This window comes from Lathamus discolor, chromosome Z (assembly GCF_037157495.1).
Source record: "Lathamus discolor isolate bLatDis1 chromosome Z, bLatDis1.hap1, whole genome shotgun sequence".
Lineage (NCBI taxonomy): Eukaryota > Metazoa > Chordata > Aves > Psittaciformes > Psittacidae > Lathamus > Lathamus discolor.
Window position 1 is genome coordinate 85,032,282 of NC_088909.1, and position 27,980 is coordinate 85,060,261.

The 27,980-nt window shown below is 40.6% G+C and overlaps 1 protein-coding gene across 2 annotated transcripts in view; it reads right to left on the minus strand.

Moving 5' to 3' along the window:
* Positions 1-27,980, minus strand: part of CERT1 (ceramide transporter 1) — a 78,337-nt gene that overhangs the window by 30,065 nt on the left and 20,292 nt on the right. For both annotated transcript variants that reach the window (XM_065661140.1, XM_065661141.1), the window contains exons 4-5: positions 1,275-1,382; positions 372-510 (exon numbers count right to left, since the gene is read on the minus strand). In XM_065661140.1, coding sequence (XP_065517212.1) covers positions 372-510; positions 1,275-1,382 — 247 coding nt within the window. The remainder of the gene's footprint in view (positions 1-371; positions 511-1,274; positions 1,383-27,980) is intronic.

The window sequence follows — 27,980 nt, forward strand, 5'->3', positions numbered from 1 at the left end:
GCCCCTTTGACTTTTTAAAGAATGTACTGTTTCTATGGAAATTAGTAGCCTATTGTTTTTTCAAAATAAAAGTGACACAGTGATAAACTAACTTGAATTCATCTTCTGAGAGTAACCAATTATTGTTCTGTAACATCACTAAGCGTATTTCTTTTGTACCATTGGCAGCTACAGGTTAATATTAAGTTAAACAGGTTTTTATGGGAATTCAGCTTCTGAAGTGAAAATAGTTAACTCTGTTTATGCAGAAATATTTATGATTGATTCCTATATTAAACAGTAAATTTAAGATATTTTGTTTATATTTCAAGGGCTATTATTGTGTAAAAAAGCTAAATTCTAGACATATGAGATTTTTGTTACAGTTTTACCTTTATCCCTCTGGAGTTCATCTTTGGAAACTGCATCTGCACAGTCATCAAAGTATTTCTGTAAAGTATCAACTTGTCTACACAAGATATCTCTAAAGGTTTCCATTTCTGCAAGCTTCTCACGTAAGCTATGGCCCTTCTGAAAATACAAGAGAAAAATGCCTGAAATGCTTCTAAACATTCAGCAGTAGTCCAATACATTAAAAAAAAAATAATTCTGCAGCTATGAAGAACAAATTCAAGTTCAGCTATGAAATACTACTAATGTCAGAAGGGTATAAAAAATTGCACACAAGCATTTTGTCCACTGGTCTCAGTTTTAACTCTTGACTACCTGTGCTACTTCAGATCATTCTACAAAAGCATATTAAATGTGATCTTGCATGCTACCAATTTTATGCCTATTTGGCTGAAAACAGTAACCTCTAGTTTAAGATATTTGATCCATCTTTATCTCCCTTTCTTGTGTTGTCCCTCTTCTGCTCTCCCAGAAGCATAGCCCACTTATGTTCATGTTAAATATTTATGCACATGAGATAAGGAAAGCCGTAATTTTTTCAATCTCTATCAACCAAATATATTAAGTCACAGAATCAGCGTTCCTATTCATTTAGAGGCCTTGCGATTCTGAAGAATAAACTAGGAAAGGTTATAAATGCTCTGAGAGGTTTGATTTTCCTGCCACTGGAAGATGACATGATAGTTTAAAAAGGACAGCTGTATAGAGGCGTGAGAGAGCTTTCTGTACCATGGGTTCATCATACAATGAAATACTCACACTTGCAATAAACAAAATATTTTGGTTTTTTTTCCTACAACTGTGTGGCAGCCTGCACACAAGTTATTTCTTTTTCAGTTGTGTGTTACTTACGCACCAATACCAAGAAAACTTTATTCACTAACCTTGAACGAAGAGGTGGATGTCGCAGAGTATCCACTTGCTCCAGAAACAAGAGACACCATGGAGCCATGGCGTCGTAAGCTTGACTCTGATCCATAGCCAGATTCAGTCTAAAAAACAAACCACACACAGAACTAGAGTGCTGAGGCTTTTAATAAAAAGGAAATCTTGAAAGCAAGATTAATGTCATTGACTCTGAAACCCATCCATTTTTAAGGTATTAATGCAGCATCCATAAAGTTATTATGAATCTATTTTTCATCATAATGATTTGTGAAAAATTAATTATCTATATCCTATTATAAACTCCGAAAAGAACAAGGCAACATATGTTTTAGGGTTCAAAAAAAGGACAATGTGCCATTATTTTGGCTTATGTAATCCCTACCTACAATTTTCACATAGCATTCAAAACCTAAAGTACTCTACAATTTATCAAGAGTTTAACATGGTTCAGTTTGAAGACAATAATTTTCAGTCAATCCTTCCAATCATTCAAATACTGCAATTTCATTTTTAAAAGCAACAAAACAGAGATCATACAAAGCAGACATTTACTGCTATCAAGATTGTTTTTTGCTTGTTCCAATCTTATTTAGCAGAACTCTTTATATCAGACTGGAAAAAAATTTTAGAATATCAGTTCAAGTGTGAAACAGTATACCTGGCTTTGGTAATGTATCTGCAATGTTGAACCACATTTTGAATTGCAATGCAATTCAGTGCAAAGATTATACCTTAATTCACTGGGTTGCAATTTGGTTTTTTGATTGGGGTTTTTTTGCAAATAACTCAAGTAAAGGCTTTTAGCTTTTTTAATGGACTTTATATCACACAAAGGCTTGACAAGTAAAACCAAAGTTGCTAAAGGAATAAACTGCTTTTTTAAAGGACAAAAATGAGTTTTGGGCAAACAATTATTTTGTTTCAGAAGTGTTTCATGAGAATAAATCTCAAAGAGGATTTTGTAAGAGTCAAACTGCACACTGCAGCATGAAGCATTTCTTAATTTCTTTTAATATTTCATCCATATGCAAATCTAAAAAACTTCTATTTTACTGATAATTCAATGTTTATTTAATCATATGCCCAAATATTCAGATGGCTCTGAATGTGCTTTTACTACTCAGTTTGACAGGACTCATTCTATTTTCTGAAAGTTATACAGTCTAGAGAGAAGGTAAATTTTCATTTTGATAGGATATGATTAATAAACAGATCATTTTTAAAATGTAGCAAAAATACCCACTGCATAGAGATCAGAGCATTTTAATGAAGAGAGAGCAAAAGTCTTCTGATTGCTTTCTTTAACAGAGAAAGACATGCCTATGCAAAACCTAGACTGAAGTTTAGGAAGTGAAATCTCTAAATTTCCCTATTTGAATATTTAATCAAAGTCACATCTAAAACTTACAGGAATAGATGTAACATTAGAGAATCTAGTAACTTATATGCTATATTTGAATTAAATAATATTTCCCCCAATATTACCCAGTCAATGCTAGTTAATTTACAATAAAAATTGAGAGTGAAAGAAGAAAATTTCTTTCCATATCAATTTTTTAAGGTACCTTTTCAGCAATATCTTCATTTGACTGTCATTTATGCTTCTGATTAATAATTCCACTAAACACCTTATCCATGCTTCAGGATTGTATACAAGACAGCATATACAGCTATGAACTGTACACAGGTATCAACTTGCAAAAGCTACCAATAAAATGGTACTACATAAAAAGCATTTAGGCAATTTTAACTATTTTGCAACTAAGAAGCAAATTCAGCAGACAGAAGAGCAGACCAAACAGCACACAACATGAATACAAAGCATATGCATTTAGACATCATGTTCACAAAACTGCCTAAGGTAATTATGTTTTAATAGCTGGGGGGGGGTGTGTGGTGGGGAGGGTACTGGGGAGAAAGAGTTGTATGGGGATGACATGAAAATTACATCAGAATACTTATTTGACAGAAGAAACAGAAGTAAGTATTCCTTTACAACCAATGCAGAGACAAGCCATCCAACAGACACATGCAAGTAGCTTAACACAAACAACGGATGCATGCATCATGCAAAGCCCCACCATTCTACTACCGCAACATCTAAAGGAGAGCAGGTCACTGCTGCATTTATGTCTTGCAAAGCAGATCATTAACTATTTACTGCAGAAATACTCAATTCCATTAAGAGGAATGCTGACACGAGCTTCTTCTGTTTATGCAATTTTTTATTTCCCAAGATAAAAACTAGAAAAGCAGACAGAATCCATATGATAGAAACTAACAGTCTCTGCCTGAAAACAGCTTGCAGAAGTTGTATCAATTCACACCATCAAACACTAATGCTAATTCACTGTGCTCAGTAGAGATGCAGTTCTTTGAAATTCCATGCATACATCATAGCTTCAAAGCTACACTAAAACTGGCATTTGTTAGTACACTGCAACACCTTCAGCCTTCTAAAGCAGTGCAAAAAATCCATTAATCCTTTTGTTATGATAGACAAGAGGAAAGAGACACATGATCCAAAGCTTCATGTGATTCTTTACTGGAGCAGATGCTGGTATCAGCAACAAGGCAATACGTCAGAAAAGCTGCTTTCAGTAAGTGTTTGCAGAATCGTATTGCAGACCTCCATCATGGTTCACACCGATTTGCCAGCTAAGGATTTCCTGAAGTGGGTCAACAATATTCTCAGGTAAAGCACAGACTGACTCACAGCAAAGCTACCCCGCTTGGAAAAAAAAAAAAATCAAATAAAGCAAATTATTCTCCCATATCTTCAAGGAATTATTTCGATTATGTCTCAATCTAGTGCCTGTCAAGCACTTTAATGTATGTTTGTCAACCAAGGCAGATATTTTCAGTTAGCACTATAAATTATTTAGTATTTTACATAACACAAGCAGCAGACAGCTCCTCCCTCTCAGGCATATGGCTTACCCTAGGGGGTGGCAAAAGAGACATTAGGATACAGTGACTTAAATATTGTTCTCTGCAGTATTTGTGAAAAATCATACTCAAACATCCAAGATATCAAACCACAGTATATTAGGAAAACAAGAATGTACAAAAAAAGTAAAAATGCAAAATTTAAGTGCTGGAGGGTACTATGAAAGACTTGGTGAGGACTAGGCAGACAAGCTCTGTAAAACATTAATGTTCCATGAGTAATTTTTAGACTTGCTGCAAATGCTTCACCATTCAACCTTACTTGAAGAAAGAAAGGTTGCTAGGATGAGTCAAGGAAGGGAGGGCCGTAGACAGCAAGACCCCTACAGACACTACAGGTAGTGCAGTCCAGGATCCACTTCTGACGACTTAAGTTAGATATAATTAACATGTGTCTGTAGGTCTGATTTTTTAATTCCTCCAAAGCCACTGACATTGGAAATTTAAGGTTTTAAAAATGACAAGGTAGTTGTTAGCAAAAAGGCAGAGATGAGAATTTAATAATACAGACCACAGAAGCTGGATGATTCCGCTGCCTACAGTAGTGCTGGAGAAGAAATAACCTTGTAATAACTTCCTTTCCAACTGCAAAACCAGGTAAAGAAATACAGACATGCTTTTCCTCCAACAGTGATAAATGTTGCAGCTCCACAATAAACAAGCACACTATGTGTACAGAAGGGAAAAAAACCCCAAAACAACACAGGAAAAATAAGCATAATAGACAACTGAAGTAATAGAAACTATAGCACTATAGCCCTAAGATTGCTGTAACTGTAATGCTCACTTGTCCAAGCTAAATAATAATTACCTTCTGGGTCTTTACTTCCCCAACTCCATATACTATGGGCAAATCACCATGTGCTGCCTGCAAACAGTAAACCTCTAACAGCTGCATAAGCTAAAGTGGTACACAGGCAGGTAAGTCCTGGAACTATCTACTGCTTTCTAAAGTAAGGGAAACAGTTGAGAAGCAGTATCAATGCAAAGCATTGCAGAGAGAATGCAGGTTGACAGAGGCAACTAAAGGCCTTAAAGTTGATAATCTTTATCAGCATAGTTCACACCCATGTTTAATTACATGGATGTGCACCATTTTTCCATGAATACTCTTTAACTGTTAACGTACACAGGGAAACTTCTTAATAAATATTATTCAACATCTTTAAATGCTAGGTTTCTACAAAAGCTGAATAGGGAGAGGCAGTCATTCTCAAACCAGAATAAAGAGCAGCCAGGACACTGAACACGAGGACACCTAAGAGCCCACAGAGAAGGTGAACAACAGAACGTCTTTACTGTCCTGCTCCCCAGGTTGAGAACCACTGTGTCAGTGTGATTTTACAGAATAAAACTTCCCTGACCAAAAGTACCAAACCCCAAGATCACAATAAACAAATCTCTCTGTATACTTAGCAATAAAATTGAAGCAGCTTGTATTGCTGAGCCATGAAGCTACAGCAAGACTAAAAGGGGACTGTATTTGCCCCTCCTATGAACCTAGGCTGTCAAGAGAGGGACAAGTAAGATCTGTAGAGCTACACAAGAACTAGAGATCTCCATTCTGCTATTAGGCACTGTCAGGAAACACACTTACATTCTGGCCTCAGTTCCTAAGTAAGTGATCTTACTTGCTTTAATGCTTCACAAGCTAGAGGAATTTTAAAAGATTTTATAGAATGAGTTCCTTCAAATACATACTGCTTGATGCTCACTGAAAGATAGTTCCTGCACAACTGGGCCTTTAAAAATAAGAGGAATTCTGATCCTAACAGAAAGCACGTGACATGTCATTCTTTCTAGCAGTTATACAAAATCACATAGTTTAATTTCATAGTTACGTTAAACATTATTACCTCATTGTTATGTATAAAATTCACCAGGGACGACACACAGGAGCTCATGCAGGAGGCAGCAGGGAAACCCACTGCAGAAGCTTGAGAACAGGGCTCTGACCACTCTGCAGGGAAGTGCCCACCCTAACACACACTTAGGTGATACTTTACTTACCTTCAAAGCGGCACAAAAGTAAGGACTGCCTCTGATTCCACTTTTTTTTTTTTTTTCCTAAACCTATTTAAGGTAGTGAATTCTTATATTAGCATCACCTCATGTAAAAGTGGAAAAATACATCATAAACAGTGTCATGCTGAAGAACCTTGAGCTACAGACCATAATGATACTTCAAAGTAGAGACCACTGCTAAACAGCAAAGCTGGGGTTTTTTTTCCATCTTTGTGGAAAGTTACTTCTTGCAAGTCTGAGCCAGTTTTGGTCCTAGTTTTGGGAAGCCAACACTTTGTGTATTCAGAAGAAACATTATTATATCAAGAACCTGATGAAATCCATCCGCGGGTCCTGAAGGAGCTGGCGAATGAAGTTGCTAAGCCACTGGCCATCATATTTGAAAAATCATGGCAGTCAGGTGAAGTTCCCAATGACTGGAAAAAGGGAAATATAACCCCCATTTTCAAGAAGGGGAAAATGGAAGACCCAGGGAACTACAGACCAGTCAGTCTCACCTCTGTGCCTGGCAAAATCTTGGAGCACATTCTCCTGGAAGGCATGCTAAGGCACATGAAAAACAACAAGGTGCTTGGTGACAGCCAGCATGGCTTCACTAAGGGGAAATCCTGCCTGAACAATTTGGTGGCCTTCTATGATGGGGCTACGGAACTGACGGACAGGGGTAGAGCAGTTGATGTCATCTACCTGGACTTGTGCAAAGCGCTCGACACTGTCCCACACGACATCCTTCTCTCTAAATTGGAGAGACATCAATTTGACGGATGGACCACTCAGTGGATAAAGAATTGGCTGGATGGCCGCACACAAAGAGTTGTGGTCAATGGCTCAACGTCCAGCCAGAGACCAGTAACAAGTGGTGTCCCTCAGGGATCGGTGCTGGGACTGGTCTTGTTTAACATCTTCATAACTGACGTGGACAGTGGGATTGAGTGCGCCCTCAGCAAGTTTGCCGATGACACCAAGCTGTGTGGTCTGGTTGATAACGCTGGAGGGAAGGAATGGCATCCAGAGGGACCTCGACACGCTTGTGAGGTGGGCTGATGCCAACCTGACAAAGTTCAACCATGACAACTGCAAGGTCCTACACCTGGGTCGGAGCAATCCCAGGCACAGCTACAGGTTGGGCAGAGAAGAGATTCAGAGAGGCCCTGCAGAGAAGCACTTGGGGGTGTTGGTCGATGAAAAAATGAACATGAGCCAGCTGCAGTGTGCGCTCGCAGCCCAGAAAGCCAACCGTATCCTGGGCTGCATCAAAAGGAGCGTGACCAGCAGGTCGAAGGACGTGATCCCCCCTCCTCTACTCTGCTCTTGTGAGACCTCACCTGGAGTACTGTGCGCAGTTCTGGTGTCCTCAACATAAAAAGGACATGGAACTGCTGGAACAAGTCCAGAGGAGGGCCACGAGGATGATCAGGGGACTGGAGCACCTCCCGTATGAAGACAGGCTGAGGAAGTTGGGGCTGTTCAGCCTGGAGAAGAGAAGGCTGCATGGAGACCTCATAGCAGCCTTCCAGTACCTGAAGGGGGCCTATAGGGATGCTGGGGAGGGACTCTTCATGAGGGACTGTAGTGACAGGACAAGGGGTAATGGGTTCAAACTTAAACAGGGGAAGTTTAGATCAGATATAAGGAGGAAGTTTTTTCCTGTTAGGGTGGTGAGGCACTGGAATCGGCTGCCCAGGGAAGTTGTGAATGCTCCATTCCTGGCGGTGTTCAAGGCCAGGTTGGACACAGCCTTGGGTGACATGGTTTAGTGTGAGGTGTCCCTGCCCATGGCAGGGGGGCTGGAACTAGTTGATCTTGAGGTCCTTTCCAACCCTAACTATTCTATGATTCTATATTATGTTTGACAGAAGATTTAAAAAAAAATTGGATCTTATACCCAAAGGAAAATGAGGATAATATACTGTTTCAACTGCAACCTTAACACAATAGCTTGGGAAAAGGCTGAGGAAAGTTCTTTCAACACACTTTTTTGTTGTTTTTTTTTTCATCCTGAACCCAATCAAATCTAATGCCTTTCTTTTGACTTTCAAAACTTATTCCCTAGCCATCCTACTTCCTTTTTGCTGCAGCCCTTGTTTTTATTAGGCCCCAGCTTCCCTTAAAAGCAAGAGACTTACTGCACCCATTACAAAGTTGAAACATAAGAGGTTTTAGAAAATAAGGGACTCCCCAGGACATGTATCTCTTTGTCATGTTCCTGATTCAGATTCCTGAAGTTCTCCAGGATTGGTGTTTCATAAAAACAGTCCTTCTACACATGTCAAAATAATGTTTATTTAGAAACAAGCTCAGTCTGGTTTAAAAGCTCTTTATGCTTACAGAGGAGAGCCACCAGTAGAAGCTTTAGGCCTGTTTCCAACCATACCTCAATTTTGCAACATGAAGTTTCCAGGTCTTAAGCTCAAACTAACCAGGCAATAATTCTGTCCAAATGCCATTTTTTGGTTGGTTTTTTTTTGTTTTTTTGGGTTTTTTTTTTTTTTTTTGGTTACAAAAGATTGACACACTAGATACAAAGTACCCATTATAAAGTTCTGAAAGAATAATCATATGAACAAATAGCCAAGAGTTCTGCATGGCAAGCAGAAAATAGCTTACACAAGAAACATTTGCAAGATCTTAAACACCTGCTACACAGTGGATGTATCAACATTTTTGAAATGTCAGGTGAAGATATGAATTGGTTCAAAAGTTAGCACTGCCGATTCTGTATTTCTCATGTTTGTGAGTCAAGAGCAAGTCTAACATGATAAAAAACAAAATGCTAAAGTGGTAAATTATTTTAATACTGCAAATGTTTAGACCTAAAACCTAGTCCCTGTCACAGAAAGGCAAAGATATGCACACAGTGCAGTTCCCACCTCAAAAAACTTTAGAAGCAATTTTAAATTTTGCTAAGAGCTCTGTATAATTGAGTTTAATGTAAAATGCACATTTTGATATCCAAAAGGATAAAAATACAAATAATTTCCAAAAACTTACTGAATTATCAACCTGAAGCATAAGAGTATATCCTCCCATCATAAGATACCTTAATATACTGTGTTATAAAAGGTCATGACTAGAAGTTAAGTTCACATACACCCTATAGTACTTCTATGGTAGTTTATTTATGTATAAGCATAACATTAACACATAAAAGGTAACAGTCTATGTGTCTAAACTCCCCAAGTCAGTATCATGTGTGAGCACTAGAGGGCACTAGCAAAATGGAAACAGGCACGTCTAAAGGTTACTATTGGTCAAAGCCCAACAGTAACTCTTACCCTGTTTCTGCTTCAGCCCCTGTACATACAAACCTCCTTTCCTTGGGAGACAGTTTAAACCGGAGCAGTTTTACCTTTAGCTTTTATAATTACATTTGAGACACACTGCTAAGTGTGGATAAAGTTTTCTGCAGAGTATACAAGAAGGAACAATGACATCTATTGCTGAATGAAAGTGAAAGAGAAGTTTTAACAGAAATTGATGAAATTATTCTGGAGTAACACCTCTCAGCCAGGTCAAAACAGTGAACTAACAACATGCTGACTTCCAGTTATGACTGTCCAAAATCATTAGGACTAGCAAATGTTTAGGCACAGATTTCTTAAAACTTTATCCAACATAAAATACTCAGGCTCAATATGATTTACTTAAAAAAAAAAAAAAAAAAAAAAAAATTCTTACTATGTGACATAGAGCAATCTGGGCACCTCTGTCTTAAGTACTGTATGTCCCAGCAGAAGATTTTTGTTTACATTGAACTGCTTTGCCATTAGTCTACAGCTGTCAAACATACAGCTCACCGTGAAAAGGAGTTTTATATGCCAGCCAGATGAACAGGCTCGGGTTCCTTTATGTACATAGTACGCATTAAGTAGGTTCTCACCAAACTAGTTTCCCCTGTATGCATATGCACTTTGAGAAGCATCAGAAGAAAAAAGTTCTAGTTAAACCTTTCCAAACTCATAAAAAGTTATGCAGTAGTGATACAGAGACATTTCATTTGAAGCAAGTTACCTATTCACAATGCTTAAGTATACACAGGCTTACTTAGAAGTCTGTAGAATTGTTTTACCCAAGGCAACTTTCAGAAAGCTGATCTCTGGGAGGCTTTAAACTAGATGTGTTGGGGGAGGGGGGCATCATTCCATCCCAACACACCCAGTCAGTTGCCAGCACCTATAATAAATGCTCGGAACAATGTACATATATATTCCAGCTGCTCCAGCCAACGAGCCAGCTTCAACTGGAGCGCGGCTCAGATGCCTCTATACAAACGCCCGTAGCATGGGGAACAAACAAGAGGAATTAGAGATGTGCGCACATTTACGGGGGTATGATATAATAGGCATCACAGAAACATGGTGGGATGGCTCCCATGACTGGGGTGTTGGAATGGAAGGTTACAGGCTCTTTAGAAAGGACAGGCCTGGCAGGCGGGGAGGGGGAGTTGCCCTTTATGTTAGGGATAGGCTGGAGAGTTATGGAACTCTGTCTGGGGACAGGTGAGCAGTTTACAGAGAGTTCGTGGGTCAGGGTTAAAGGGAAAACAGCCGTGGGAGACATTACTGTGGGGATCTGTTACAGACCGCCTGATCAAGGAGAACCTGTGGATGAAGCACTCTACAGACAGATAGGAAAAGCCTCACGCTCGCACGCCCTTGTTCTCATGGGGGATTTCAACCACCCTGACATCTGTTGGAACGATGGCACTGCACGGCACAAGCAATCCAGGAGGTTCCTCGATTGTGTGGAAGACAACTTCCTTCTGCAAGTAATAGAGGAGCCGACAAGGAGAGGTGCCATGCTTGACCTTGTGCTCACCAACAGGGAAGGGCTGGTTGAGAATGTGGTACTCCAGGGCAGCCTGGGATGCAGCGATCATGAGATGGTCGAATTTGAGATCCCCAGGACAATGACAAGAGCGTGCAGCAAGCTCACTGCCCTGGACTTCAAAAGAGCAGACTTTGGCCTCTTCAGGAGCCTGCTTAGTAAGGTTCCATGGGATATAGCCCTGGAGGGCAGGGGGGCCCAAGACTGTTGGTTGATATTCAAGGATCACCTGCTACAAGCTCAGGAGTGCTGCATCCCAACTAGAAGGAAGTGCAGCAGGAGGGCCAGGAGACATCCTTGGATGGAAAAGGAGCTGCTGAGGAAAATTCAAAGGAAAAAAGAGGCTTATAAAAAGTGGAAGCAAGGACAGGCAGCCTGGGTAGAGTACAGGGATGTTGTCCGGGAAGCTAGGGACCAGGTTAGGAAGGCTAAGGCCCAGTTAGAATTAAACTTGGCCAGGGATGTTAAGGATAACAGGAAGGGATTCTACAGGTATGTAGAAAACAAAAAACAGACTAGGGACAACATAGGCCCCCTGAGGAAGCTCTCGGGAGAACTGGCTACACAGGATTTGGAGAAGGCTGTGGTTCTGAATGACTTCTTCGCCTCGGTCTTCACTGGCAAAGGCTCTGACTGCACCACCCAGGTCTTAGAAGGCAGATGCAGGGACTGTGAGAATGAGGACTTTGGGCCCACTGTAGGAGAGGATCTGGTTCAAGACCATCTTAAAAATATGAACATGCACAAGTCCATGGGACCTGATGAAATCCATCTGCAGGTCCTGAAGGAGCTGGCGAATGAAGTTGCTAAGCCACTGGCCATCGTATTTGAAAAATCATGGCAGTCCGGTAAAGGTCCCGATGACTGGAAAAAGGGAAATATAACCCCCATTTTCAAGAAGGGGAAAATGGAAGACCCAGGGAATTGCAGACCAGTCAGTTTCACCTCTGTGCCTGGTAACATCTTGGAGCACATTCTCCTGGAAGGCATGCTAAGGCACATGAAAAACAACAAGGTGCTTGGTGACAGCCAGCATGGCTTCACTAAGGGGAAATCCTGCCTGACCAATTTGGTGGCCTTCTATGATGGGGCTACAGAACTGATGGACAAGGGTAAAGCAGTTGATGTGATCTACCTGGACTTGTGCAAAGCGTTTGACACTGTCCCACACGACAACCTTCTCTCTAAATTGGAGAGATATCAATTTGATGGATGGACCACTCGGTGGATAAAGAACTGGCTGGACGGCCTCACACAAAGAGTTGTGGTCAATGGCTCGATGTCCGGCTGGAGACCCGTAACGAGTGGTGTCCCTCAGGGAACGGTGTTGGGACTGGTCTTGTTTAACATCTTCGTCGCTGATGTGGACAGTGGGATTGAGTGCACCCTCAGCAAGTTTGCCGATGACACCAAGCTGTGTGGTCTGGTTGATAACGCTGGAGGGGAGGAATGTCATCCAGAGGGACCTTGACACGCTTGTGAGGTGGGCTGATGCCAACCTTATGAAGTTCAACCACGACAAGTGCAAGGTCCTACACCTGGGTCGGAGCAATCCCAGGCACAGCTACAGACTGGGCAAAGAAGAGATTCAGAGCGGCCCTGCAGAGAAGCACTTGGGGGTGTTGGTCGATGAAAAAATGAACATGAACCTGCTGCAGCGTGCGCTCGCAGCCCAGAAAGCCAACCGTATCCTGGGCTGCATCAAAAGGAGCGTGACCAGCAGGTCGAAGGAGGTGATCCCCCCTCCTCTACTCTGCTCTTGTGAGACCTCACCTGGAGTACTGTGCGCAGTTCTGGTGTCCTCAACATAAAAAGGACATGGAACTGCTGGAACAAGTCCAGAGGAGGGCCACGAGGATGATCAGGGGACTGGAGCACCTCCCGTATGAAGACAGGCTGAGGAAGTTGGGGCTGTTCAGCCTGGAGAAGAGAAGGTTGCGTGGGGACCTAATAGCAGCCTTCCAGTATCTGAATGGGGCCTATAGGGATGCTGGGGAGGGACTCTTTGTCAGGGACTGTAGTGACAGCACAAGGGGTAATGGGTTAAAACTTAAACAGGGGAAGTTTAGATTGTATATAAGGAGGAAATTCTTTCCTGTTAGGGTGGTGAGACACTGGAATCGGTTGCCCAGGGAGGTTGTGGATGCTCCATCCCTGGTGGTGTTCAAGGCCAGGCTGGACCAAGCCTTGCGTGAGATGGTTTAGTGTGAGGTGTCCCTGCCCATGGCAGGGGGGTTGGAACTAGATGATCTTAAGGTCCTTTCCAACCCTAACTATTCTATGATTCTATGATTCTAGAATGTGTTTTTTTGCCACTACACAATATCATTAAACTTATCAGTAAAAATCTTATATCCACCTTAATCTGCCAATACAAAATCACCCCCCATATTATCATTCTTCATTCATGTGGAAAGAAACAGACTGCTTTTATTTGCTGAAAGCCAACACCCTATTGTGCAAGAAAACAGGAAAACAACTTCAACCACAGCACAGGTCTCTACAATAAGCTGACCTACCCTGCCCTTGAAGGAAAACCTGGGAACTGTGAAAAAAACAGCTCACAAAAGGCTGTTTCGAGTGCACCAGAAGAAAGCAAACCTAAGGATCTAGGCTCCAAAATGCTTAGGATTTTGAAGATACGCATTATCACCAGTTTTATACAGGACTGTAATACTGCTGGCCATCACTAGGTTGCACATTGAGCTGTGGGCCACTTTCTCTATTCTTACTGCTTTCCAGAGAGGTACAAAATTATGAACAAGACAGGATGCCAGTGCAGGGCTGGGTAACAACACAAAAACATCCCTGCAACAAGGATTAGCTAGAGAATGGTGTACTACTGATCAACAGTTCAGTAGCCTATTCTAACTCAGTCTTCTAGTAACTAAACTGTCTCATTTCATGACAGTTCCACTGTGTCATGTGCAAGCTGCAGAAACACATTCTGCAGGAACCTGTGCCTTAACTACACATGGTACTATGAAAAGTCCAGGCAACTACAGAAACACAGTCAACCAGTATGTCCTCAGAATAAATTATTTTGTAGACACATGTACTCTCTACATATTGTGAAGCCTAATCCCATTGCTTGCTCTCAGCAGTATATCCTCAAAGAAGTCACTGTGAGAAAGCCACCCATGTGTTCAAGAGCTCACAAACTGCTCGAAACACTAATGCTATTCCCTGCAGACACCAGAACGTGCATATGGGGAGTGATGCAAGACTTAAAAAGAATGGCCATAGTCTTGCTGTTATCTGCTTTGAATTGCAGCACATTAAAAGCTGATTTCACTCCACTGGTAAGTGAAGGCAGGGAGACTCCCACCCGACAGCAGGCAAGGTGCTTCCTGCTCATTCTGCATGACAGTAACAAAACGCATATTCTGCCACCAGATCTTTATATTCTGACAGATTGGCATAAAGTCCAGTTGAGGCATGATGAAATAGCAGCCATAAAAATGGCAGAAAAGTGAAGCTATGTATGGTATCTACATCCAAAGTACAAGAGACTAAGCTGTCCCACAGCCTAGAACAACGAAGGAAAATTTTGCAGACTGCTTGTGTACCACAGGGCTCTAAAAACCAGAATACATTTCTTGAAGCATTTTATATTGAGACACTGTAAATCCACCTGGCTGGCAGAAAACCTTTGCAGCCGGATGACACACAGGTTTTACTTCTAAGTGCAGCCTGAGGTTACATATTACAGACTTCTTCATATGATCAAGCCCAAACACATAATGAAGCATGTTGTTATTCCAAGTTCATCACCTGTCTACCCACATGGATACTCTGAGAGGCTATGTATGACTGTCAGCTAAACGCTCTTGATCTGCTGAAGACATGCCTAGCAGGCATGACGGCCTCTTTCCAAGAATTAAAACACAAACCAGCCCAGTAAGTGTCTGAAGATCAATTAGATACACTTGCACAAACCTTAAGTTCTATGTGGTGTTTGATTAGACCATGGGAAGTGTAGTCTAAATAGCTGATGTTGTTTATCTTTTGCACCTTTTTTTTTTTTTTACATTACAAAATGGCAGGTTTACCCAACAGATTTTTTCAAACCTACTAATACTAAATAACTACTAAATAACTACTAAATAACTACTAAATACTAATACCTACTAAACACATGAAATAGGTATTTTATTGTCTGCTTAATCTTATTTCGCATATTTGGTGGCAGGTAGAAACAAGAATGTAAGTAAGTAGAAGCTGCACCTTCAAACAGCACAAGAATAAAGGAAAACTTCCAGGAGAGAGCATTTAACCAGATCTTTTATTTAAAAAGTCTGAAAAATAGCAAATTGAGGCAACAAAACTTCATTTTCTTAAAAAAAGATCATTCAAAGTCATAAGACTAGGAATCCTTTCGCCGTGAAGTAGAAAATATTGAGCAAGGAAGAACTGAACTGCTATGTAAGAAATGTGTTTTTATCATAGAATCAGAATGACTAGGTTGCAAGATCTGTCTAGTACCACCTCCTGCTCGGATCACGTCCAATTAGACACCAGGCCTCCACCCCATAGCAACATGTTCTTCAGAGAATTATAGTATCTATTTTCAAAGCCAAAGTGATTGTAATAAACATAACTGGAACACACAGCCAAAGAAAGACTGGGCTGGTCAAAATGAAACAATCTGCATTGTTTATAATTAATCAAGTATGTTGGGCTGGAATGGACTGAAAGCTTTAGTCCAGATCTAAACAGTCTTAACTGTAGTTACTTATTAATAAAGCTCTAACTTACAGCTGCTGTTCAAACATGGGACCAAGAGTGGGAAAAGGATGCCAAGACTGACAGAGAGCTATTGTTTTCCTGTCCTGAAAGGGAAGTTTCAACAGCTTGGAAGTGACAGCATTTAGGTTTGCTGCAGCATACAGTTGTGCAGTTAATTGAAACTGCTGATTCACTGGCTTTCCCCTGAAGTCTTCTTTCAGGAAATACAGAGTTTCCAGCAGTAAGTGCACTTAGCAAATTTAGTAACATTAAATGACCAGCAGTATCATATGCATTAAAGAGTTCCTGCTGACAACATTGCTAAAATAATGGAATCTGTAAGACTTACCCAAGCTTAGTTTTCCTCCTTGAAGAAGCATGTTTAATTCCATTTTAAAGACAGAGACTTTTGTTATTTACAGTAACGCGCTAATAACTTGCGCAAAACATCTCAGCTTCCCCTGAAAGCACAGCTTCTCTGCAGTAGTAGTTTCACTATCAGCATCATAGCATACATCAGGGCAAGTAGCCCTCATCAGCTGAGCAGCCTCAGCTGTATTTGCTTACTCAAACCACCAGCTTTTAAACTAGTAAGTCCCCACAAGTTACTTCAGATTACCAGAGGTTAAGAAAGGTGGATACCTCTCTCCCTATTCTGCCATTTTCTGATGCCTGTGTTCATACCAATCAATATAGGACATTTAAATACTAGCAGTTAAATACGAAACCTTTCTTCTTCCCCCTGCCCTCATCTCTCTCCTCTCCCCCAGCCCCCATTTAAAATAGGTGTGGTCAAGATAACAGAATTGATTCCTCTGCAGTAAATCCATTCACCCAGATGCCACTAAAGTGACAGCAAAAACATAGTTTCAAGCATTATGTTTCCAGAGACAGAAAAGGATCTTTTTGTTGTCCTACAGTGGAAATTAAAAGAATTACCTTAAGAGCTTCCAATAATGGCAAGTGGACATGGAATTAAAAAATCAGTTTTTAAAATAACTCTCCCAGTTCTTTAGTCATATTAGCTCCTCTTTCTCAGGAGGAAGCGGGCGCAGGAGTTGGTGGTGGGGTGCGTGTGGTGTGCCTGTGCCTCTCACGAGCCCAAATGTTCCTTTTGCTGACTGTTACAGAGTATGTATTATTGCTACTTGTGCACCCCACCCATGTGACTGAGCAACATCTACTCACTATGGAGAGGGTTTAACTGCTCTGTTAGTATCAACTCAATGAGTTTTACTGTAATGAAAGCTCACTGAAGAAAAAACACCCCTTACAAAGTCTTTTTAGAGAGAATGAACACAGCATTTGGTAGATGGAGGTACATAGAGTATCCAAGATTTTTCTATTACACTGTTAATGCACAGTAGTGTTTGAGCTGATGAGTAATAATGATGAGTAAACAGCATGCAGATCTACTTGGCAAGGGTTAGCTTTTAACTGTTTAGCCACTCACTACTTCCACACTGCAGCTCTGTACTTTCTGTTCTTGATACCAAGAGCCTACCCTGATTTGAAGGGGCTTTTATCACTGACGTCAAGCTTGGCCCAAGTCTCTCTCAATGAACAATATTGTTTTTCAGGGAGACCATGCAAAAACATGCTGCCACTCTGACATGGGAGAGCTTAACTACTGTATCTACTGCGCGTCATTCTGCCAGTTACAAACAGTGACACTCTATTTCTGTTACATGAAAGTATATGCTGTCAAAACGATCTACCCCAGTTGTTTTCACAAAGTGAATTAACAACATCTTTGAGTTTACTACTAGAATTCCATTTGTTTATAAAACAGATTAGTTATTTACTGGACAGCCAGCTGTATAGTGCGTCTGGTAGCTTAGTTCCAGTCACTTCCAAGACTCAGCATCAGACTTGGCTTTACCATCTTTACTTTAGCCAGGTACATCACCCTTCATTAAACAGCATTACAAAAATACTGACTGACATACTCTTAACAGCTTAGCAGCAGTGTCACATGCCTTTCATGTTATTTGACACAGAGCTAGCACTTTTCAAAGGGTTTTCTTTCACACGGTATTACACCCACCAGGCAATGCTCTACTGATTTACATTTTGGCCTGTAAGTTTCAGGCATTATTCAGAACACCCCTTTCACCAGTATGGCTATACAGAGATCAAAAAGTTACTTCAACCTTTATGCACATATGCATCTTCAGTCAATTCATATATTAAGCTAACTTAACGGAAAAACAGGAATAAAAAGTCACTACTGTTGGGGGCAGAAGTTTGAGAGTTCAAGACCTCTACTAAGATTATGAACACTACCTGTTAATGTTCTGACTAGATGGAGGAGAAAACTTCTTGATTAGGAATATACAGCAGACAGTGATCACAGCTTTCATGGATACAGAGATTTAAGATTACCTTAAGTAAACATATGTATACAGTTTCAGGCACAGATTAGCAGATCCCAACAGAGTAACAAGCAAGCTCAGCTATCATCTAAGATACCACTAAATGATCTAGCGTTTCTTCACCCAGCTAGCCTCTGTACTTTAGAAAGTACTAGGAGCAGCGCAATCACTTAAACTGAACCCAACCCAAGGAGCACAAAATTATTTCTGGAAAGAAACCAAAACTCAAAGACAGCGGAGCTGAAAGACTGAAGTTGAATGAGGAGCAGTAAAAATGTAAAACTCCGTACACTGCAGAAAAAGGAAGTTTAAGGTTTTCTTGGTTATGGAAAATACTGTGCTGCACAAGGAAAGGACAGGTAACAATCGGCAGACAGTTTGATAGATGAATCAGATTTAGTAGTTCTTATGCTCAGTAAGTTAAAAAAACCCCGAACACCATGGCAAAACAGGTCTACAAAACCCACAAAATAACCCTAAATCTATACAACATCTGTAAGATCCTCAGTAAGAATACCAAGTCCAGTTCTAGTGCTGTACATCAAAGATGTGACTGAGTTTGGAAGAGAGCCCTACAAAGTATCAGAGATTTATAAAAGATGCCTATATGAACAACAATGGAGAAATGGGGAGCTGTTCTAACAGAACAGCTGTTCTAACAAAACAGAAAAAGACAAGAAATCTTAAGCGCTGCAAAGATGAAGAGAATAATCTCTCCAGATTGACTGTAACACTACTCTATGAAGAAAACCCCAGATATGACATGGATGGCAAGAAGTCCATTTAACAGAAGAAACATGCTAAAATAATTCCATGACCCCTTACTGTTACAACACCAGTCTAATTTGTAAACATGTCATCTAATAAGGGTGACTTTACTTCATATTAAGGGAAGAATTATGATAAACTTTGTGACTCTTCCTTAAGGATGGTCCTTCAGTTTACTTCTCCTCTGATACCTACAGTAGTCAGATGTCACTGAAGAGCAAAAAGGAAAATACAGTATTCACTGATGAACTCGAAAACCTAGACAAGTGCTTGGACTTGAGGCAGCTGCATCCTTCTCCTGTCTATTTCCCACTTTAGTCTGAGATTCAGGCCAAAATCCAAAATAAGCAAGCTAATTAAAGCAGAGTTAAGACTATGCTTGGCCTTATTTTCTTGTTTAATAATCAGGGAGTATTTCTACAAGCACTTCAAAGTCAGCTTTGAGGGGAGATGTCAAATGTGAATACACAAGAACTTAATTTACGTATTACATGCCAACATAAAATAGTGACCAAACAGCAACAAGAATACATCGGAGTTCCTGCATAAGTTTGAGCACCAGGTCATGGATTTCTAGTCACAAAGTAATACCCAGTGGCAACACCTTTAAACACGTTTCTTCCAGTCATCAGCAGCTGGACTACAAATGCAAGTCCGTTAAACAAGTAACAACTTTTTACAGTGTAACAGACATCTGAATGCTGTTCCCCAGCATCCTCTCAGGCAAGCCTCACTGCTGCCGTAAGTCAGCACCTTGCAAGTACAGAGTGAGAGTGAGGCATTAGCTTCTGGAGTGACACATGGTATCACAGAACTAATTTGGTATTCTATACAATCCAAAGTGTCAGCATCACACAAAAATTTAGACTTTGCTGATGTGCTGCAGGGCGTCAGGCAACAGTACAAGGCAACCCAACTGAATATGATTGGGAACAATAGCTAACACCAAGACTACTTAAGAAACTTGTTACAACACTTTGGCCACCAATATCAGCAGAGAAAAAAATGAGGCCTTATCATCACCCTCCTACAATTTCACTCTGAATCTGAAAAATAAAACCAGAAAGTTAAACAATATTTACCTACTCTCCTACCTCTTGTGCTTTTCTTCATCTGCACTATTGCTTCCACCTAAGCTAGTCTTACTTGTGAATGGGTATGGAGGGGAAGCAGGGACAGAGGAACTGGTATTAGGACGAAATGCCAACATATTAACAGATTAGGGAGCCACATTCTTTTTCCTTTTCAGACCTCAGCAACCCTTTCGTAGTCCTCCTTTGCTGTGATCACCTGAGCTAGATTTTTCATAAAATAGAACTCTGATACTGGTTTCTGATCAAGTTACTTTGCTCTGATATCCATTGTTAATAAAATAGCAGGGGAAAGTTACCTCCATTAGCATTTTTTCAATGTTCTTCTAGCACAGCTAACTAAAAATAATCTCACAGATCAATATTTACATTCAGTATTCAAACAAAAGCTTGAGTTTAAGTATTATTAATGCAAAAGCTCTTAAGGCAGTTATTAGGTTGAAAGAATAGGTAGGTGCACCTGGGGCTCGGTGAAGCATTTCAATTACAGAACAAAACACAGGGAATTGAGGCTCTCTGTGTGCTTATCGAGTTGGAAGGCGAATTCAAGGTTTTTCTCTGAGTCAGAAAAAGTTACTCCTGCCTAACCTCTTACACTTGAGTTTGTAAGAGAAATAACACATAGAAGGCCAGAACAGTACACTGACAAGACAAAGGGTAAAATTAATGACTAAATATCACACTTTAATTCTTTCAAGAAGCATTTTGTGAAAATTTCAAGCTGGCAATTTGTGGTTTAGTTTTCTGTTTGTTTTGGGTTTTTCGTTTAGGTTTTCTTGTATTGGTTGGTTTTGGATTGTTGGGTTTTGGTTTGGGGTGGTGTTTTTTTTGCTGGCTTGTTTTTGTTGTGGGGTTTGGTTTTTTTTCCCCTAAAACAATATTCTGAAGTGTCTTTATTAACTCCAATCAAAATTATGCTGTTTAAAGTTTGCCCTGCAGTTTTCTAAATTAATCCATAAACTAGGATCCACAATCAGAAAATAACTGTCTCAAAACTCAATGCCCTAATTCTAGTTCACTTGTTTGGAAATGTATCAGTGTTTAATGAAGGATGTAAACCAACTGTTTTAATACTTACACCTAAATTTGACTTCACTAGACTGCCAAATCCAGCTTTTTAGTTTTTCACCATCTTAACTAGATCTGTATTTAAGCAATTCAAAAAAACTGGGATGTGAAGTGTCTTACTGAGTGTGACAACTGAGAATTTAAAAAAACCCCAAGTTGCAGTATATTAAGAATTTCACAAATTACTTAAAAGCTAAACTACCTTTGACTCTCTGAGGCTGCCATGCCCCTTCCCACAGGCTACCAGTGTGCGGAGGGAAATGGTAGAAAAAACACCTTATAGTTTCTACTCTTTTGTTTCTGTTTATCGCTTTTCTAACCAGCTGAGTCCTCTTGCAGTGTTTAATCAACAGTAAAAACAATGAAGTAGTCAATCCTTCAAGGTAGCCGATTTATGCCTTCCACAGACTTCAAAATTCATGCTTCCTGCTCTGGATGGTAACACTTTGTACCTCAGGACCACAAAATGAAGGGAACCTACCTCCTCCCTGTATAACAAAACTGGTGGCACCCAGATATCCCTCAGCAGAATGACCTTTTCCAGTTTAACACGGAGAGGTTTTGTAAGAAGTTCAGCAATAAACAGGACAAACCTAAACAAGCCAATGCAGTTTCTCATGAAACTTTTATTTCTAAACAAATTCTGATCAAGTGTTCAACTCAAGTGTTAGATTAAAATTGCAAAAAAAAAAAAAAAAAAAAAAAAGGTCACCTGAAAAATTACCTGAATCTCAGGAGTTCAAGTTAATTTGCTCAAAATAAGCTTAATTATCAGATGGTTCCCACAGTAAACAGCAATTCACTCCCCTCATCTATACCTCTGGGAAGTAATGCAAGTTTGGAAATTAACTATCTACCAGGGTAGAAGATAAAGAATGAAAACATATTCTCCATAGGTAAAACAGACATTTTCCTCATAGTACCATCAATATTTAAGCTGGTTTCTCTAATGTTAGGTTAGAAATTCCATATTCCACTTTCAAATCACAATACAGACCTGGAATCACTGTTTCAATATATTATTAAGTAAGAGAGCAGCTTTTCAAAAGCATCAACAAAAGCATTGGTGCTCATGCACCATCAATGTTTTTAAACCAGCAAAATGTGGAAACCCTTATCTAGTCCTGAGTTCTTCAGCAATATAAATGGCCATTAGATCCATCTAAGAAAAGGTCATCAGCCATCACATATCTGTCTCTCACTGTAGGAGAACAGAGAAGTTTCCTAACTATACACACCCTTACAGCCAGGGACTTTACAGATAAATATCTGCTCAGTACATTTCATGCAACAGTTAAGTAGAAGAAAGGACTCCTGGTTACACATGAGCTATTTCCTCATTTGCCTCACTGACGGTCTTACCCGTGGTTTAGACATTTCCCTCCTCCATTCCAGGTAGATTAATAAGCCCTTTAGAAGGTGTATTTGAAACATTTAATCTAGTAAGTATTCAGGACTTAGGTATTAAGTCCTGAATACTTACTTAATACTTAAATACTAGTAACTATTTAATCTAGCAATTATTCAATAATAATAAAAAAAAAGCAAACTAATAGTTTTTATGCTCAAACATTAGACATTTTACATTTCTCAGCTACCAGCTACCCATTAGTATTGCTAAGCAGAAAGTTTTTCTGTCTGCATATACTCAAATTTAATATAAAATTAACTTTAAATCAGTGTTTTCTCTGTTTGGAACACAATGAGACAATCATAAAGCTTCAGTCCATCTTTCATACTCTAACCAACCTTGTGACATGCTACAGTAAGTCTCACAAACATACTTTTGTTAGCAAACAGCTTAAGCAGCCTACCAGAGCTACCCACCCACTCAGTAAGCTACAAAGAGCTTAAAAAACAAACAAGAAGAAAGTACTTCATATAGCAGTACACTCAATCAAAATGACTGCTTAGTAAAGGAAACAGCTTCCTCTCTCAATTTTATTCAAATTATTACGTCTGTTCAAGAACCTAATTCTCAAAAAAAACAATTTCTATTTGGTAACAACAGCTTGACAAGGAACTTTCGTTTGAGTTTTGGTAAACTGACCTGGAAAGTTCCTTCAGAAAATTTCAAAGCCAGCAGACAAAAACCTGAACTTTTCAGCGAAATAGTTTGTTGTTTGGGTTTTTTTTTCCTTATAAAAGCCAATCTCCTCTCTCAGTTAAATGCTTAGATACAAAAATTCCATAAGAGCTGAAGAAAATTAAAGGATGGGTGAAAAGTTACTAAAACTTAGGATCATCAAAGCATTCTTCATACAAATTCAAATGAAAAATGGGATTAATTTCCACTCTATTTTTCACATCCTGTCAATGTTATTACGAAGCAGTACATTTTCCCAGCATATTTTTCTTTCAAAGTTGTATCTAAATTATAGGATATAGCACTATCCACTCAATTTGGAAAAATATAGAAACAAGACATTTGGAGACATATTCTTAAAGAAACATTAACAATAACCAGGCTGAAAACTGGATTTGGACATTTCTGGTTTATGTTTAATTGCATCAAACATTTATTTACGTGCATACAGCACTTTTCCAAGGCTTCTGCTGATAAGATTGCTATGTGTTTTAGTAGGAACAGACGCACCTCCACACCTACAAGACTTATCATACAAAGTTGCTACTGTATTATGAAGACAACAGAATATTGCCCTGAAAAAAAAAATGCAAGTAACTCACAATTTTCTGAGCTTTAATTACATACTTCTAACTTGAGCCAAAAGCTATTGTTGCAAAATTGCATTACCTTTTGGCATTTTCCTTGCCTTGTCTTGATCATGGTGTTGCATGCTACAGAGAATGCTTTTAAATAATGTATTGCTTTAATATATTAAACGGCTTGATGGTTTATTCAGAAGTGTCATATCTCTCTCTCCATTTAAGAATGAAACCAAATGCTATTTATCTCAAAGACTCTAGACACTATAGAGCAAAAATGTGTGTACAACAAACAGAAAAGTGTTAAATAGCCATGAAACTGCAAGCTACACATACTTAAAAAGCCATCAGAACAGGAACAGTCAAGTTCAGTGCTATTACATTAGGACAGCAAGATACAAACTGAACTATTTCCTGTCAGTTCAGCTTATACAGAAAGAATTTTATTTCTACTTCCTACTTGTAGACAACTTCAATAAAATAATGAAAAAGGTACTCATTACCCCTCTCTTGATACTAAGTAAATACTGAAAAAATTGGGTAGTGGAATTGTCTAAGAAACCTCTCATTCTACTCCTTCAAATGTGAAGACAGATATCTTGTACAATTTTTTTTTTTTTTTTAAAGAACTCCTGAATTCTTGCAAAGCTTGGAAGTTTAAGCTGTCCAAACTGAAACCAATACTAAAAGAATCTGCTTGCCTCTTTTTAAGTGGAAAATCTATGTAATTAATAAGTATTCTTCACGAAGGGAAGTTACTTTTGGAATGCTAGAAACAGTGGTCCTCAACACTCATTAACTATCTGAGAAGGCAATTCCATATTTGAAATAGGTAATTATGTAAAATTCTCAGCTCAGAACTCAGCTACAGTTAAGGGCAGCCTTAGAAGAGGGAAAAGAACAACATGAAAAACACTTCCCTTTAGGTTGTGCAGAGCAGATTTTAAGGCAGGATATGGGGCTTTTCCTCATTCATTACTGCATGAAAGCATGCAATGATGCAGCCTGCATTTCAGTTTAGCCAGATTTCTGATTAAGTTCTGCATCTCACCAGCTGAATCATTCACGAAACTTAAGTGTGAATTTTAGCCCAGGGTTATCAAGTTTCATGGTCCCACAACCTCTCAACTGAAGGCTCCCTGCCCGCAAAACAGCTCTTGAAATGACAGCTCTATGGATGTGTAATCCAGCAGCTTGTTCAGTATGTCCTCGAGACATTTCTCTGAGGTATTGCAATAGTAACGAAGTGCAGTATTTTTGGCTAAAGAATACTCTGTGGTTAGCTTTGTATTTTTTCACTCATCTACAGACAAGAATTCTGGTTTTGCAACTTAAATTTGATATGTCTTAATGCTACCTCTGTAGCAGTGACAGCAAAACAGCAAGCTATAAATAGACTAATACTGTAACTGAGATTAATTTTTTAATTTTTTTTTTTAAGAGAACCATTATGAAACGGCAGGACTTCAAATGTAAGAGCACGTACTACTTATTGTACGGATTGTCCAGTAAAAGGTTGTCATGGTTTAAACCCAGCCACACAGCTCATTCACTCACTCCCCCCCTTCTTGCCCTCCTCCTGGCTCCTGGAGGGATGGGAAGGAGAATCGAAAGAATGCAACTCCCACGGGTTGAGGTAAGAACAGTCCAGTAACTAAGGTATAACACAAACCACTACTGCTACCACCAATAATAATATTGATAAAGGAAATAATAAGGGAAGAAAATATAACACCTCAACACCAGCCGACTGATAACTCCCCTACCCCTCCTGACCGAGCACTGACCGATACCTAGTCCAACCCAGCAGTGCCCTAGCCCTTCCGGATAAATCTCCGTTACATCCTGGGCATGACGTGCTGTGGTATGGAATACCTCTTTGGTCAGTTTGGGTCAGGTGTCCTGTCTCTGCTTCCCCCCAGCTTCCCCTACTCCCTGGCAGAGCATGAGGCTCAGAAAGTCCTTGGTCAAACTAAAACATTTGCATTATCAGCTCTGTCCCCAGGCCAAAAGTCAAAACACAGTGCTGCATCAGCTACTAAGAAGGAGAAAAATGCTACTGCTGAACCCAGGACAGTATCCACCCCTTATTCCATACCATTCACGTCATGCTCAGATACCACATTTTCAATATACGATCAACTCTTATCTCAGTGCACTCTTATCTTGGTGCATGGACCCTATAAAACTGCTGAGTCCATCTGGTCCATGATGTCAGGCTCCATCTCTTGTAACAGTCTCTTAGAACAGGAGAGGCTGTGTGCAGTGTTCACACTCATGAATAACCTGGGCAATAGTGTCCATCGCTAAGTCCACCCCTCGAACATGAGTCCATCTCTATGTTGCATTTCTGCCCTGATGGCCTGAAGTGTCATGGGCCCACTAGGCTCAAAATAATTCACTGTCCCCTTCAGCAGTTTCTGCAGCTTGTTGTTGGGGACTCCATAGAGCTGCCTTCCATCTCCGACGCTTCCAAAGCACTGGAAGGGCCCAGTGGACTAGATACTGGCTTATACTGTCCCACACACCCTGCCAATCATGACTGCCCAGCCTTGGGGAAAATCTCCTGGTCCTCCTGTATCGTCATCTAACTCCAGACAAGACCCAAACCCGACTCTGCTTAACTTTTGAAATCAGACAAAATGGTCGTGGGTAGAACACACTCTGTGTGTGTGCCAACACGATGATCCCCATCACAACCAGCAGGCAGGTCCCAAGGGTACCCAAAGGCCATTCAAAACCTTCAGAACTCTCAAATGATGCTGCTGTACTTGTCCCTGGGGCTGGTGCAGCTGCTGTGCCTGCCGGCTCTCCTACCACAAGCTTCTCTTTTTCTGAGTGCAGATCTTCCTCCTCCGCCTTGCTGGGAAATGCTGCCTAGGCTCCTGCATCCTCCTGGGGCTCGGCGGGCGGCTTCCGGGGGATGCTCTTGGCCATCACGCGGCTGGGCTCCTCTGCGGGGCTCAGCTCCTCCACTGCCTCGTCCCACTGCTCAGCAGCTGCCTGTTTCCCGGCCTCCTGACCCGCTCCTGCCACCGCCTGGTCCCCAGGGCCGCTCTCCTGGGCTGCTTCAGCCACCGCCGGCTCCCGAAGCCGCTCCCCCTCAGCTCCCCCCAGCCTCGCGAAGACGGAGGCGAGGACACAGGCCAGGACGGTGCAGAGCAGCGGGACGGCCAGATACAAGACCACGGCCATGTCCATCCCACGCTGTTGCCAGAGCCCGCCTGTATTACAAGTCATTGCCATAAAGTACAGTGAAACAAGAACCTTAGCCCAAGCCCCACGCTTGATGAACACTAACACAGCAAATACCATCTTTAAGTAGGGTACAACATTCTGAAACTGTGAGATCAGAAAGAACAACTTTGAGAGCCAATAAATCAGCATTGTGATGAGTGACTATTAATCCAATCAGATCTGTCGTTATCTCAACCCTTTGTGCCCCACGCTGGGCGCCAAAAAGAACTGTCGTGGTTTAAACCCAGCCACACAGCTCGTTCACTCACTCCCCCCCTTCTTGCCCTCCTCCTGGCTCCTGGAGGGATGGGAAGGAGAATCGAAAGAATGCAGCTCCCACGGGTTGAGGTAAGAACAGTCCAGTAACTAAGGTATAACACAAACCACTGCTGCTACCACCAATAATAATATTGATAAAGGAAATAATAAGGGAAGAAAATACAACATCTCAACACCAGCCGACTGATAACTCCTCTACCCCTCCTGACTGAGCACTGACCAATACCTAGTCCAACCCCACAGTACCCTAGCCCTTCCGGACAAATCTCCGTTACATCCTGGGCATGACGTGCTGTGGTATGGAATACCTCTTTGGCTAGTTTGGGTCAGGTGTCCTGTCTCTGCTTCCTCCCGGCTTCCCCTACTCCCTGGCAGAGCATGAGGCTCAGAAAGTCCTTGGTCAAACTAAAACATTTGTGTTATCAGCTCTGTTCCCAGGCCGAAAGTCAAAACACAGCACTGCACCAGCTACTAAGAAGGAGAAAAATGATTGCTACTGCTGAACCCAGGACAAACGTAAAACTTCCTACTTACACATAGCACTTATGTAAGCAATACTTCAAGAAGCTGGAGGTAAAAATACCTACCTAGATATCTATTTTAATTTGTATTGCAGTAGCACCTGTGTAATTCAGATGCAGAAATTGCATTGTGTTACATACTGTAGTTAAACTCAATACCTTGGCAC